Source organism: Thermobia domestica, assembly GCF_964235325.1.
Source record: "Thermobia domestica chromosome 7 unlocalized genomic scaffold, izTheDome1.hap1.1 SUPER_7_unloc_1, whole genome shotgun sequence".
Taxonomy (NCBI): domain Eukaryota; kingdom Metazoa; phylum Arthropoda; class Insecta; order Zygentoma; family Lepismatidae; genus Thermobia; species Thermobia domestica.
In genome coordinates this window covers 345,500-359,613 of record NW_027655884.1, presented here as the reverse complement: position 1 = coordinate 359,613, position 14,114 = coordinate 345,500, and the positions used below count along the sequence as shown (strand labels likewise).

At 34.5% G+C, this 14,114-nt stretch overlaps 1 protein-coding gene across 3 annotated transcripts in view; it reads right to left on the bottom strand.

The window, feature by feature from the left end:
• Positions 1-14,114, bottom strand: part of LOC145676335 (uncharacterized) — a 203,786-nt gene that overhangs the window by 187,393 nt on the left and 2,279 nt on the right. For all 3 annotated transcript variants that reach the window (XM_081747176.1, XM_081747175.1, XM_081747174.1), the window contains exon 2: positions 3,402-3,946. In XM_081747176.1, coding sequence (XP_081603302.1) covers positions 3,402-3,946 — 545 coding nt within the window. The remainder of the gene's footprint in view (positions 1-3,401; positions 3,947-14,114) is intronic.

Genomic DNA, 14,114 nt, shown 5'->3' with positions numbered 1-14,114 from the left:
TTTGTAAAAGCTAATTTCCGAAAAAATTTAGGGGACATCAAGCTGAATATTGATAAATGCATGTTTTGAGCGCCGGAAGTATCGTTTTAAGGATATATTATTAGCCCAAACAGAATAAAAAAGGAAACAATCAAAGCAGTTAACGAGATAATAACACCAACTAATGTTGAAATGTGCAACCTGCATGAGGATTATATGTGTGGTAACAGAACTTTCAACTTAATTACGCTACTCAAGCAGCCCCATTATGTGAATTGCAGGCTAAAGCCCGAAAATGGCAATGGAGTGAACAGTGTGAACAAGCATTTAATAAGATTAAAAGGGATATTTGCACTAACGTTTTGTTAACACGTGCAGCTGATTTAAAACCCTTTTACACTCAGGTGGATACTTTAACAGTCGGATTGGGCTGTACACTTTGGCAGGGTAACAGAAAGCGAATTATTCAGTGCATTAACTGTACTTTGACACCATGCGAACATCGGTACACAATTTCAGAATTGGAATGCTTAGCAGTAATTTACGCTTTAAGAAAATGGAAACATATGTCATTAGGAACATGTATAATTATTGTCACTGACCATCATGCTCTTCTCTTCCTTAAATGTGTCAAACCATGGAATAATAGATTATTACGCTGGAGCGTGGAAATTAGTGAATTTCAAGACGATGTAGAATTTGTGCAGGGAAAAAATAAATTCAGTGACACTCGTAATACATTGCTTCCATCACATGAACACATGCTACTTAAAGTACACTCATTTTAGGAGGCATGAGTTAACCTCGCACATGGATATTAAGAATGGTCACTGAGTGAACAAAATGATCGTATTTGAAGCACTTCTGCGTTGTATGCAATTAAATTTATTTGAATGGCAGTCGAGCGGAAATACTGACTTAGGGCAATTTTGAAATCCTAAAAGGCTACTTAAGAGCATCTTTATCTAGATTTACTGTAATGTGCGCATGTAAACGTGACGTTATAGGTAGTAAAGGGCAGAACACCTTTGGGGATGATGGTTACTCTTCCTCACTTTCCGAATACCTATTCTGTTATGGCTAAATGAGTAGAGAACCATTATTGTAAATGCTTGATATTATTTGAGGTGGGTAGTGTATCCTTCATATAATGTTCGCCTACGATTAATACCTGTGGATATTCTTAGCGTGTTATAAGCTGATGATTGTTATTGCGTGTAAAATGTTTTGTTGAAGACAATGTTATAAGCGTTTCATTTAATGATGGTATGTTCACCAATATTGTAGAAATCCGTGCACCAACAGCAATGGCTACGCAATATTTCAGTCGATATTGATGATTTCTGATTACTGAAAATGCAAATTTACGTTGTTATTGCTGCTAAGAACACAAAGAAAAAGAAAAATGTTTTTGTCATATGGGTTTTAAACAATGGGAAGGTCGAAGAAATTATTTTGTGAGTTGACATATGATTCTAAATTTATCTGAAATGTTTCAAATGTGTTGTACACTTTGTAGTTTGAGGAAGACAAACACTGAAATTTGAGATTTTGAATATATTATACTCAAATGTGATATTGAAAAGAATGCTTATGATTTAGTATTCGATTATTAATGAAATGAATTTTAGTTTGCACAAACGGTTTACCGATTGGATCAAATATTGTAAAAAAGTTGCATACACACAATATTACACCACACCAGACACTCATTAGCAATTTAGATTTTACCGTAAAAAGAAAAAGAAATTACAAACATTTCCGAAAGCAACACACACAACATGTATTATTGTTTAGTATTTAAGCATTTTGGAGTTTACGTTCTTTAATAGCCTTTTGTTTTTCTAAATATATGAAGTCATATAATACACTCAATGAAAAAGACTGAGAAACATATTGAAATATGTATTTATGGTAAGAAGCTAATATTACAAAAAAGGAAAAGAAAATAAGCCTATGAAATGGACAGATATAAAGAAGTATAATGACAAAATTAACAAAAGACTTTATTAACGGTGGCCTAAAGCTGGATTTAACGTAATACAGGGTGAATAACCTTATACTTAGTCAGACAAGTGAAATGTGCTCTACTATATACAGTGTTTTCCAATATGCCGTTGCCCATGGTGAATTCTTAGTGTCTTGGATGAATATACAGGTGTTCCTTCCTACATTTCGGCTTAATGTAAGAACGAGATTTATAGTAATTTTCTGTTACGTTTGGAAAGTTATTTAACTGCGGAACTGTCTCACTTCTTATAAAGTTAAGCAATAGTTTGAGTTCTATTATGTGTTCAAATTTTGCGATTCCATTAACTCAGGATCAGATAAACGAAAAAATACATATTTAACTAAGTATTGAAAGTATTGAAAGGATGACACCGTTTTTGAAGCTCATCAATTGCTTTCAAAAAACAAGATAAACAGTTTGTGTTAACTTCGAATTGATTAACGAGCCTTGTATAAAACATGAGAGAATTCTTCAAACAGCCTCTCTCACAAGCTTATGTATGTTTGTCTATGTGTTTGTGCACTTGGCTTCGCTCAAAGCATTATATGTAGAAAACGACACGAAATCGCCCACACGTACACACTGAATTGCTCAGGACCGTACTTTAGATTTGGTCCCGTAGGTATGAACTTTTGGGAAACTCTCCGTCCCAAACTGTCTCGTTCCCCAGCCTTTCGCTAATGTCTTAATGAGTCGAGCATCACAAACAGTGACTTATTCTGAATTTACACATGTTTCAAATTTTTTATGTGTTCATATATCGAGTAAGAGTGTGTTGTTTAAGGTATCGAATGAAAAATTCGAGAGGACCAAATGTGAGAACGAATCCCGCATTGAGGTATACAATTGTGGATTATCACTCATAGAACGACCTACTGGACCCTGCAACTGCTTGTGACTCAATACCAAGACAACGACGGTCTCAAAGTGTATTGACTGTTCAAACATTGATGTGAGTGTCATAAACATACTCATGCAAAAGCCACCTATGGATCGTTAATAATGTACAAAAAGCAGAGCTCAAAGTTTTACATATTTGAACAATTAATGTAACTTGCAAGTAATTTAACTTACAGGCACGATTATATGTGTTACATACTATGTAGTAAAATTTTATTTTCTTCCACACTCATTTGTAGCTTGTTTATATCGAGTTAATCTACATACTCGTTTACACATTTAACGGCACTATATCCGTCGATCCCAGATTCGGCGGAGATTCAGTATAGAATGGTAGAATCGGTTATCGTTGTGGCAAGACTGGGAAATAGAGAGGGATATATAGACAAAATGAAATACCGGTAAGTAGCATAGTCGTGTTAGTTAAAAAATCAGGCCACAACGAAGAAAGAGATTTAAAACAAATATTTATAAAGACATAACTCTGATGAAATAATACATTTAAACATACCTGAGGACCTGGGCATTGTATCCTTTTCGATTACTATTTCCTTCAACGTCGTCGTGTCCGTTATTATCTATAATAGTGGACAAGGTGTGACTGCTTGACTCTTTCGTGTTGTGTGTAAAATCGGAAGATTTTTTCTTGGTGTTACTGTGAAAACGTTTGGCATTTCTATGTACTTCACCTGTTGATAAACGCTTGACCAAACATACTGGTTTCGGAGATAATTTCGAATCTGATATTGTTTTTTCCTCATTACTTTCTGAAGTGATAATCTCTCGTTCCGTTTCACTTCTTCGTTCCTTACATTCTACACGTATTGAAAGAGGATCTTTATGGTCATTGATGTTACTATTATACAGTTTATAAATGCATTCTTCAAATGGCTCGTTTTCTGTTTTCACTTCAACTTTAATAGGAACGTCTTCTGCTTTCATTTCAATTTTATTACGAGTAAAGTTAAAATGATCAGAAGCCATCTCGATAACACAAAGACCTTTTGAAACTGGAGATTTGAAACCTTTCGCAGATAATGTTAAAGAAAACCAAACCTGAAATCAATAAGAAAATTACTTTTTGTTTTAACAAAACTTAGGGAAGGCCGGGAGAGGACAACAATGATTACCATTTTAGTTAACTTAGTCAGTGTATGGAATAGTTTGGGATTGGATTAGGGATGTAAAATATACTGAAACCAGTATTTTAAAGCATCCGAAATTTTTATTACAACTCATAGAAAAATACCGAAATACCTAAATACCGAAAATAGAGTACCATACCGAAATATGAAAATACTGCTTAATATTTGATTTCTTTCTTTACTATCTGACTTGCTAAAGTGAAACCTAATATATTTTTCTTAGACTTTACACACAAGTATAGTACAGGCCTATATTATGTTTCATCCACACTAATGTCTTTGTTTTTGCTATGCATAGCTACATTTTATGAAATCACTTTTTCCTAATTAAATAAAGTTAAACATTCTCTACCAACGATCAGTGTTGCATGAGGAAAGAAAACGATAAATACTAAAATTTCCTTTCTACATTACAGGCTTATATTTCTGAAATAAAATATGCAAAAAATTGTTATACAAATATTTCACTTAAATGTAGACAACCTTTCCAACACGTATTAAACACAGATTTACTTGTTCTTTGCAACTTTTCGTATTTATTCAAATACATAGAGCGCTAGCAATTTCTAAAGAAATTTATTTTGCAGTCGTTATTGTAAGATTTAATTTACAGGACTTTCTTTTTTTTCGTATTTTCGGTTTCCCAGCGTTTAATTGTCACGAGATTCTTTTTTTCTAGTAACTTATGCTGTTTCTTGGTAATATTGAAGTATAGCATCCATTTTAGTACCGATGTTATTTGTAACATGGAAGTACTGGCTAATGTTAGATTCTAGCAACATAAGATCTTACCAGAAACGAAAGTATCTTTCGCACAGAAGACTCTCAGGTTAAGCAGAAACCACATAGAGAGCTCTTATACGGTGATATAATTGGGTATATGCCCACCCAATATTCTTGTGATCCAGGGGGTCACGTTGACTCAGTGGCAAAGGATTAACTTCTGGCGCATGGGTTTCTTGTTTCGATCACATCTCACGAAAAGTGATTTTTGGTGCATGGGTCTTTCAGGGTACTTCCGTTTCCTCCCACATTCATCATTCTTCATCACTGTGTCCTTAAGACTAGCGGAGATATACGTGGGACGTAAAACTTAAAGATTTTTTCTTTCTGCAGTTCAGCGTATATGTACCTTAAACTAACGAAAGAACAAACGTTTTATAGCCGTAAGTGTATTTTATATTTTACTGAATTCAACCATTTCATAAAACTAGATCCGCTTTCTTGCTATTTTAGTTTTGCGATGTAATTGTGTTTTTCGATATTTATAACACGAAAATCAATATAACCAAACCTTAATATCGAACAGCCCTATCGGAAATACATGAAAATGAAAAATTTAATTTCTTTTCACAATTAAAGTTAAAAAGAAATTTGAGCGATCTATGTTACCTTTATACTTAACCAAACTTCTAAAATAATTTTATTTTACTAAAATAAATGAGTATAAAATTTTAATCATTTCTTTCACGATTTAAACGGTTATATATCTTTTTGGTATAAAGGAAACAGTCATTTTTTCCTACCAGAAAAATAAAGAATATTATACCATTTTCGTTCTGTTTTATAAATATTGGTTCGAGTCAGACGTTGCTTTTCGAACTTTATGTAACAGTTGCCAGGTAATCTCCTGCAAAACTGCCAAAGGAATTTCTTCTTCTATGACAGTGAATGCCACTTTCCAAAGCTACGAAATTCTCCATAAACTTTTTTGCGATGGGAGTCAACTAGGGTTGCCAGTGCTTTCGCAGTATGCCTTTCAATCTCATTGAGAAATCTTCTGATTTCATCACTGCAACACTTCATTACTCGAATGGCATATTAACACTGAGTGCTAATCACGTATAAACGCGTCAGTTAGGAGTGTATTGCTTTACGTGTGTAACATACTTATAAGAAAGAACAGAAGAACGTTGCTATATAAATGTGACTGTGTTTGTGTAAAATTGAGCGAAATGTTTGAATAAAGTGTCGAATCAGTTCAAGGTTAAATATTATACAGGTTCATGAGATTCTGATTAATTAAAACAGTAAGGTGCTGAGAATAAATGTGATAAGGTTATTAAGTTAAATAAAAGGTAACTCGAGGTCATAGTTAATTTAATGAAGAAATATCATGGAGTATATGGTAGCTAGTAGATTTGAATGTACAGTATTTTACGGTTAAATCAGATAGGTGAAAGAGATTACAAAATAATTAAAAACAGTAAAAAAAGGTAAGCATAACAATTGGCGCAGTCTGTAGTAAAGAACATTACACATTTAAATACTAACAACGGCTACATTTAGCACTTTCGAGCCTCTTGACGTTTAGCCAGGAAAAACACAAATTTACATTGAAAGATTTGAACAAGTGGCATTATCACCAGCCTTACCTGAAAATAGGATTATAGCAACTTTTTAGCACTTACGGGTGGAAAAGCTTACGAAGAATTTCGAAACTCGTGCACTCCAGATAAACCGTAGTCATATGAGGAATTTAAAGGATTTACGTTGCAGTATTATGGAGTTAAGACTAACGAAACAGCTGAAAGGTTTAAGTTTCATAAGTGTATTCAACATAAACTTCATACGGTTGAACAAACTGAGATGAAACTAGAAAACCAAGCTGCATACTGCAACTTTGATACGTATTTAAGAAATTCTTCACGAGACAAGTTTGTGTTTGGAATGGAAAATAATGTAGCTCGAAGACGGATTTTGACGTCTAGCTCTTTCAATTTTCAACACGTAGTTGATATTGCTACAGCTGTAGAAAACACGGATCGTATTCAACATCACGAGTGAATGAAACCAGCTTCAAGTAAACCTGATGCAACCTAGTGGAATAAGAAAAACGAAAATAGTAAAAGGCAGATCACCGTACATTACACGTGCTAGTAACGCTCCAAGATCTTGGCATTCTTCAAATCCTAGTAACTCACGAGGAAGTACAAGGCAGACATTAAGTTACTCAATATCGTAAGAATCATCAGACAAAGGCGAAGTAAAGATTATTAAGTGACGGAATTGTCAACCCTTACATGTTAGATATAATTGCTCAGGTTACGACAAGAGATTATTCAAATGCGCTAGAATCCATCATTTTTGCTAAAGTTTGTATACAACAAAAACTGCATACAGAAATAAACGAACTACATATAGATGATCAAGTTAATCAAAATGTACAAGAACTGAAACAGCAAGTACAACAGGCACATGAAATATCTTCCAGATTAGACAAGAGTCAAGTGTAAGCCTTGTATGAAGTATTGACATTGGACACATTGCATTACAAATCATTAAATGAAGTATTAGAAGAGCTGTCAAGCAAACTACAGAAAGATTTTAGTAACAACCTAGCATATGAACATGTACTTCAAATTACGTTAAAAAGAAGCAGCAATTAAAGAAAAGTAATCTAAAAAAGAAAATGAGATTGATTCGGTGAATACTAGTGATTACAAACTACTGACAAATTATGAAGGAGTTTTATATTAAATTTACAGGAGACAACACAGTTCACCTACGAAACTGGAAAAGATAATAACAAGGACAGAAATAGAAGACAATAAAAACAGGAAGTACTATAAGAGAAGACCGAAACTAACAAATGATGAGATATTAGATGTTGAGGATAAATGTGTTAAGATTATTAACTTAAATAAAAGGTAATCTAAAAAAGTCACAGTTAATTTAATGAAGAAATAATATTGAGCATACTTTAGCTAGTGGATTTGAGAAAACAATATTTCACGGTTACATGAGATAGGTGAAAGAGATTACAAGATATTAAAAAAATATATAAAAAATAGTATAAGAACGTAACTCAAATGTTTTCCTATCTTGTGTTATCTTTCATACTTACATGGGGTTAGCAATCTTGGATTATGCTGTAGAATACATAGAACGTAATTTAATTACTCTATCACGCGGAAAAGCTCTTTACTTTTCTGTTGGTTTTCCCACCCGATAGCCATGTGAATGTTCCTTACGGCAAATAAGGCGAGAGAATATGTCTCATGTAAGAACACCCTTAAATTTGGAACAGGAATTTATCTAAGGTACCGGTAATCTTTTTCGATGCACGGGTCATATCACACATTTCAATAGTTCTGCTCATTTTTTCCATACTGTATAACAGACTACTAGCAGCAAGCTATTTCTTCTGAATTTATGAAAATAATTGGCGAGCAGCTGATTATATAAAGGTGGGGATCCATGCAGTAATCTTTTGAAAATATGTAAATACTAGAATGAACTCAGGAAAGCATATTTCACACAAAATTCCACCACAAAAGTCACAATTATTAAAAGAACTTCCTTCGATTTTTTTTTCATTTATGAAAAGAGTTCACATTATGAATCAATACAATATAGGGGAATGAAAATAATGAGGGATCTTTTCAATTATAGATCAATAAAATACAGTAGATAAAATATAGTTCGTATGCTTTCTTTTTGCATGTACGTCCCTTAACGTTTTATTTTTGGTAAATTGTATGCAATACGTAGGCCTAGTGCACAAACCATTATACACCAAAATAAAGAGGAAATGTCAATCTTATCGGCGAAGTGTGACACATAATTTTTATATTTCGAGGTTTCGAGATCTAATATGATTGCATTTCGAGTTCTAATTATTTTAATATAGAAAAAGTTTTCTTTTAGACGAAGGAAAACATATATTTAGAATTTAACCAAACCAAATATTAATACAATGAGTGAACTTCTAATTTAAGTAGTAAATACTTTTCGATCCAACAGTAAGGTAGGCCTGCATAAAATAGACATAAGCTTAGAAAAAAAAAAGAAAAAAGACTGCATTTTTGGAAATGCCTGTCTCGTGTTTCCACTCATATCGTTTATGAGGAAATGCAGAGTGGCTGATGTCCCTTCTAGAGGTGCATACTCGAACCGCCGAGCGCTATTACTAGATTCACACTGCCTGCCTGACTTATAGAGAATTTGTTCTATTTGCTGATTACTTAACAGAAGTTAGTTTGACTATTTTACGTTGCGTACAATTTACTATACGGATCCGTAGAAAAGTACATGAAAAACATGTTTGTTTGCCTTGGCATTCAATTTCTATACTGTGAGGAATCACTTTGAGGTGTGCACTTGCATTTGCCGCTGAAGCTTCATGTTAAGATGCCTCCTGCGAAAACACCAACTATCCTGCGCTAAGTGGTCAGTAAAATGCACGAACGTTATCTCAACAAAACGTAGCAAAGCGAGAGTGTTTTGAACCCTACAGAGCTCGGTGTTTCCTACCTTATTTACACTTTAAAAAAAAGGTGGCGACAAGAAAGGAGTAATCCTAACTTTACAATATAAAAAAGTTGAGCGAGTGAAGGGGGTTAGAATCCCCGGAGGGCTGAGTTCTTTATCTTCATCTCAATTTAAATAACGTTTTATTTCTCCTAATATGATGAAGTTCCAACCGTCTCGTCAATTTGTAGCTATACTCACGCACTACCGTACACCACTCATCATCGACATTACTTACAATTCCGGAAATGACAATTAATAATTTTCCAGTGTATAGGCCTATTTACTACATTACCAAAATTTAATGGTTTTGCTTCTAAACCCTTGACTTTCGTAAACCGGTACTCTGATTATCTTTCCAAGGGATGTCCTAGAAATTAGCCGGCACAAATTTAAAATTCGAATGAAAACCTTACCAAAAATTTGTACCCAATATGTACCAATTTGTACAACCAAAATTAGAATTTGTACCCTCAGCAATTTCGAAAAATCTGAGTTTTTTCATGGAGAGGCAGCTTGACGTCAAGCTGGCAGGGTTTAATTTTTCTTTCCAATTCGAATCAAAACGGTACTTAAACATTGTACCCAATTTGTACAAAAAAATTTAGAATTTGTACTCCCACCAATTTCGAAAAAGTTGAATTTTTCATGGAAGGCCAGGGTCACGTCAAGCTGGCCCGCACAGTTTATCACTCTTTCCAATTCAAACCGAAACGGTACTATAAATTTGTATCCAATATGTACCAATTTGTACTACAAAAAATTAGAAGTTGTAGCCTCACTAAATTCGAAATTTTCACGAAGGGCCAGTATGACGTCAAGCTGACCCGCACAATATATTTATCTTTAAACTTCAAACCGAAGCGGTACTAAAAATTTGTATTCAATATATACCAACTTGTATCATCAAAATTAGTGTTTGTAGCCCTACCAACTTAGAAAAATTTACAGTATTAATGCGGGGTAAGCTTGACGTCTAGCTGGCCCGCAAAATTTAGTTTCTTTCCAATTCAAACCAAAACAGTACTAAAAATTTGTACCCAATATCTACCACCAAAATTAGAATTTCGTACCCCCACCAATGTCGAAAAATCTAAATTTTCAATGGCGGATCAGCTAGACGTTAATTGGCCCGCACAAGTAATTCTTCTTTTCAATTCGAACCAAAACATTATCAAAAATTTGTAATCAATATGTACCAATTTGTACTATTAAAATTAAATTCCTACCCTCCAATAAATTAGCGATATCTGAGGTTTCATTCCTCGAGCCAACTTGATGTCAAAATTGGATCGCGTAACACATTTCTTTTACAAATTTCAATTTAAATATTACCAAGAAGTTATGCCAATATATACCAATTGCTATTACCAAAATTAGAATTTCTTGTTTATAGAAAATCCAATTTCCACTGCCGTCTGGGCGGGCAGGCCAATTTTTTTTCATTCAAATCGAACAAGCATGCGTAAAACCGATTCTCTTGAATTAGAAAAAGGGCACGAAAAATTTGCATATAACCTGCATCGGGAAAATCAGGTATGAATAAAGATTATAGGTTGTTATTTAACGAACAGCCAATTTGTCACCATGTCAAATATCCAAATGCAAGCGCTAGTTTAGAATTTAAATGGAAACTGCCTAGGAAAGATCTGCACAATTTGAAACAAAAAAAATAAAATTGAACCTCTACCAATTCAGTAAATTTGAAGTATTAACTCAAATATGTGGATCTACTTGATTTGATGGTAGTGACCATAATCATACTTTTAACTTCAACGCCAGCACTTTGCAAACGAATTTTTGACTGGTTCCATTAAAAAACACATTTTTCTGGTGATTATTATTGATGCTTGAGTTTGTATCAATTTGTATCGGCAAAATTAAAATTTAAATTCTGTTACCGAAACGGAGATATGAGTAGATGGTGATGACTTCACACCAAACCAATCCTTTAAACGAGTTCCATAATAAAAATTAATACTCTCCATGATCACAGACTGTTGGAGAAAAGAATCAACTATTCATAAAATATTATGGGGTAAACAACACGTGTAGATGTTTGACCTCTCTCCCCCAACAAAGTTCTACAAAACCCAATGATATTTATTTAATGTACTGCCTACCTACTCAATTGTTTTGTGATAATGCTTTGCTTTATTCTTTCTAGTACTGTGCAAGAATATCGCCGGCCAGTTTGATTCGACATAAGATTCAAATTTCTCTAAATTGGTGGGGATAAAATCTTAATCTTTCTTGCGCAGATTGCTACATATTTTGTATGAATTTTTGCTATCGTCTAGATTCGAAAAATGAAACCTTCAAATTTTACGTCCAACGGTTATGCCGGTTAGGCTAAAGGAGACGGTGATGATGAGAGAAACGGTGGAATGGAGAAAGTGGGAGGAAACGGGATAATCCCGAGAAAACCCACGACCACGGTGTTTGCCCACCACAAAGTCCACACGACGCGAGCTGGGACCGAACCAGGAACCCCAAGCACCGGAGGTGAACGCTCTACTACTGAGCCAACGCGCTTTCTCGTTTTGATTCGAATTCGAATGAAAAATAAGTTGTGCGGGCAAGCTTGATCAGCCATAGAAAAATTCAAATTTTTCGAAATTGGTGGAAGTACAAATCATAATTTTGACTATACATGTTCTAACATATTGAGTACGAATTTTTGGTACCGTTTTATTCGAATTGGAAGAAATAATAAATTGTGGAGCTGAGAGTACACATATTAGTTTTCGTGGTACAAAATAGCACATATTTAGTACAAATTTTTGGTATGTTTATCATCGAATTAGAAAAATTAGCTTTTGAAGGACAGCTTAACATCTACCTCGCACGCTATAAAATGTTCACAAATTCTCGAAATTGGTCGATACAAAATCTAGTTCTGGTGGTACATATTGAGTACACATTCTCCATAAAGCTTTGATTCGAATTCAAAAGAAAAATAAAGTGTACTGCCCAGCTTGATTCGCCAACAGAAATACAAATTTTCCGAAATTGGTGGGGATACAAATTGTAATATTGGTGGCACAAATTTGTACATACTATGTATGAACTTTCTGATACTATTTTCATTCGAATCGGAAAGAAAATAAGCTGTGCGGACCAGCTTGACCCATCATCAAACATTCAAGTTTCTCGAATTGGTAGGGTAAACATTCTAACTTTGGTGGTACAAATTGTAACATATTGAGAGCATATTTTTAATATCGTTTTGGTTCGAATTGGAAAGAAAAATAAATTGTGTGGGACAGCTTGATGTCAAGCTGGAACTTCATGAAAAGTTAATTTTTTTTTTCGAAATTTTGATTGTAAAAATTCTAATTTTGGTGGTACAACTTGGCATGTATTGGGTGCAAATTTTTGACACCCTTCCGGTTCGAATTGCAAAGAAAAATAAATTGTGCGGATCAGCTTGACATCAAACTAGCCTCGTCATCTAAAGTTTAACCTCCTCGAAATTGGTGGGAGTACAAATTCTAATTTTGGTGGTACAAATTGGTACATATTGGCTAGAAATTTTGGTACCGTTTTGTTTTGGACATGAAATGAAATCTTTAAGTTTCTCGTCCCACGATTCTGCCGATTAGGCTAAAGGACACGGGGTTGATGAGAGATGAGTGAATGGTGGAATGAAGAAAACCCACGATCACGGTGTTTATCCAACACAAAGTCCACACGGTGCGAGCTGGGATCAAACCAGGGACCCCAAGCCACCGCGCCCCCTCGTTTTGTTTTGAATTGCACAGAAAGATAAAATCTGCGGGCAAACTCGAGTTCAAACTGGTCCAGGCCCGTACCTAGGCGGCGCCGGGCACACCGTAAATTTTTTTGCCCCCTAAAATTTACGCGGTAGGCTTGCAAATGAACTATATTATACGGTGATCAACTATAATATGGTTGGATCTACCATCTATCTTCAGCCGCCCCCCTAATTTTTGGTAAGGTTTTCATTTGAATTTGAAATTTGTACGGGCCAACATGACGGACATACCAACAGTCTATACACTGTGCTCTATGGCTGCTTGACGTGAAAGAAACTGTAAAATATAACACAATTTTCCTTTAAAAAAAAAAAAAAAAAAAAAAGTAGAAACTCGTGTCGGACGTTAAACCACACACTTCTTCGATAGCTAATAAAGTACTCTAATACAATATCAGTTGTACTTTATTATAATCATTTCACACGCTACATCTTGTAGTTTTACTTTCGGTGCACCACTCGAAATAATGGTTCAAAAACTATAATTCTTTTTTCTAATTTTTCATATTGCTTCCTAAATAATTTGCACTGGGGACATGAAAATAATTCAAATGGCATAGTTAGATCTCATGGGGGCAATCATAAGCAATTCTGGAAAATTTTAAATCTTTTACGATTAGCGTATAAATACAGCGTTCATATGTATGTATAATAACTGCAGTGCAAGAAAAAGAACCCTTGAACTAGAAGCCACTAAAAGCATCAATCTTACCTAATCAAACCAGGGCAGGCAGGGGGAAGCTGAAGGGCCCGTGCGTTACCGAGGGGGGTTTCCCACGGAAACGGGCGCGTTAGCGACACCGGGTATATACTTAAACGAGGGTATTGAAAACAAGTAAGTTTTAGCAATGATACGGGTTTCAGTACCACTTGTCAGGGTTTCATACTACTGGCGTTCAACTTGTAAACATAAAATACAACCTGAGCACAAATACACCGCCGGTTGAAAATAATAATAATAATAATCACAAATTTTATTGCAGAAATATCTGAGAACATCAGATGTATTACAATCGACAGAAATAGATAAAAGTTGAGAATTTTAGAG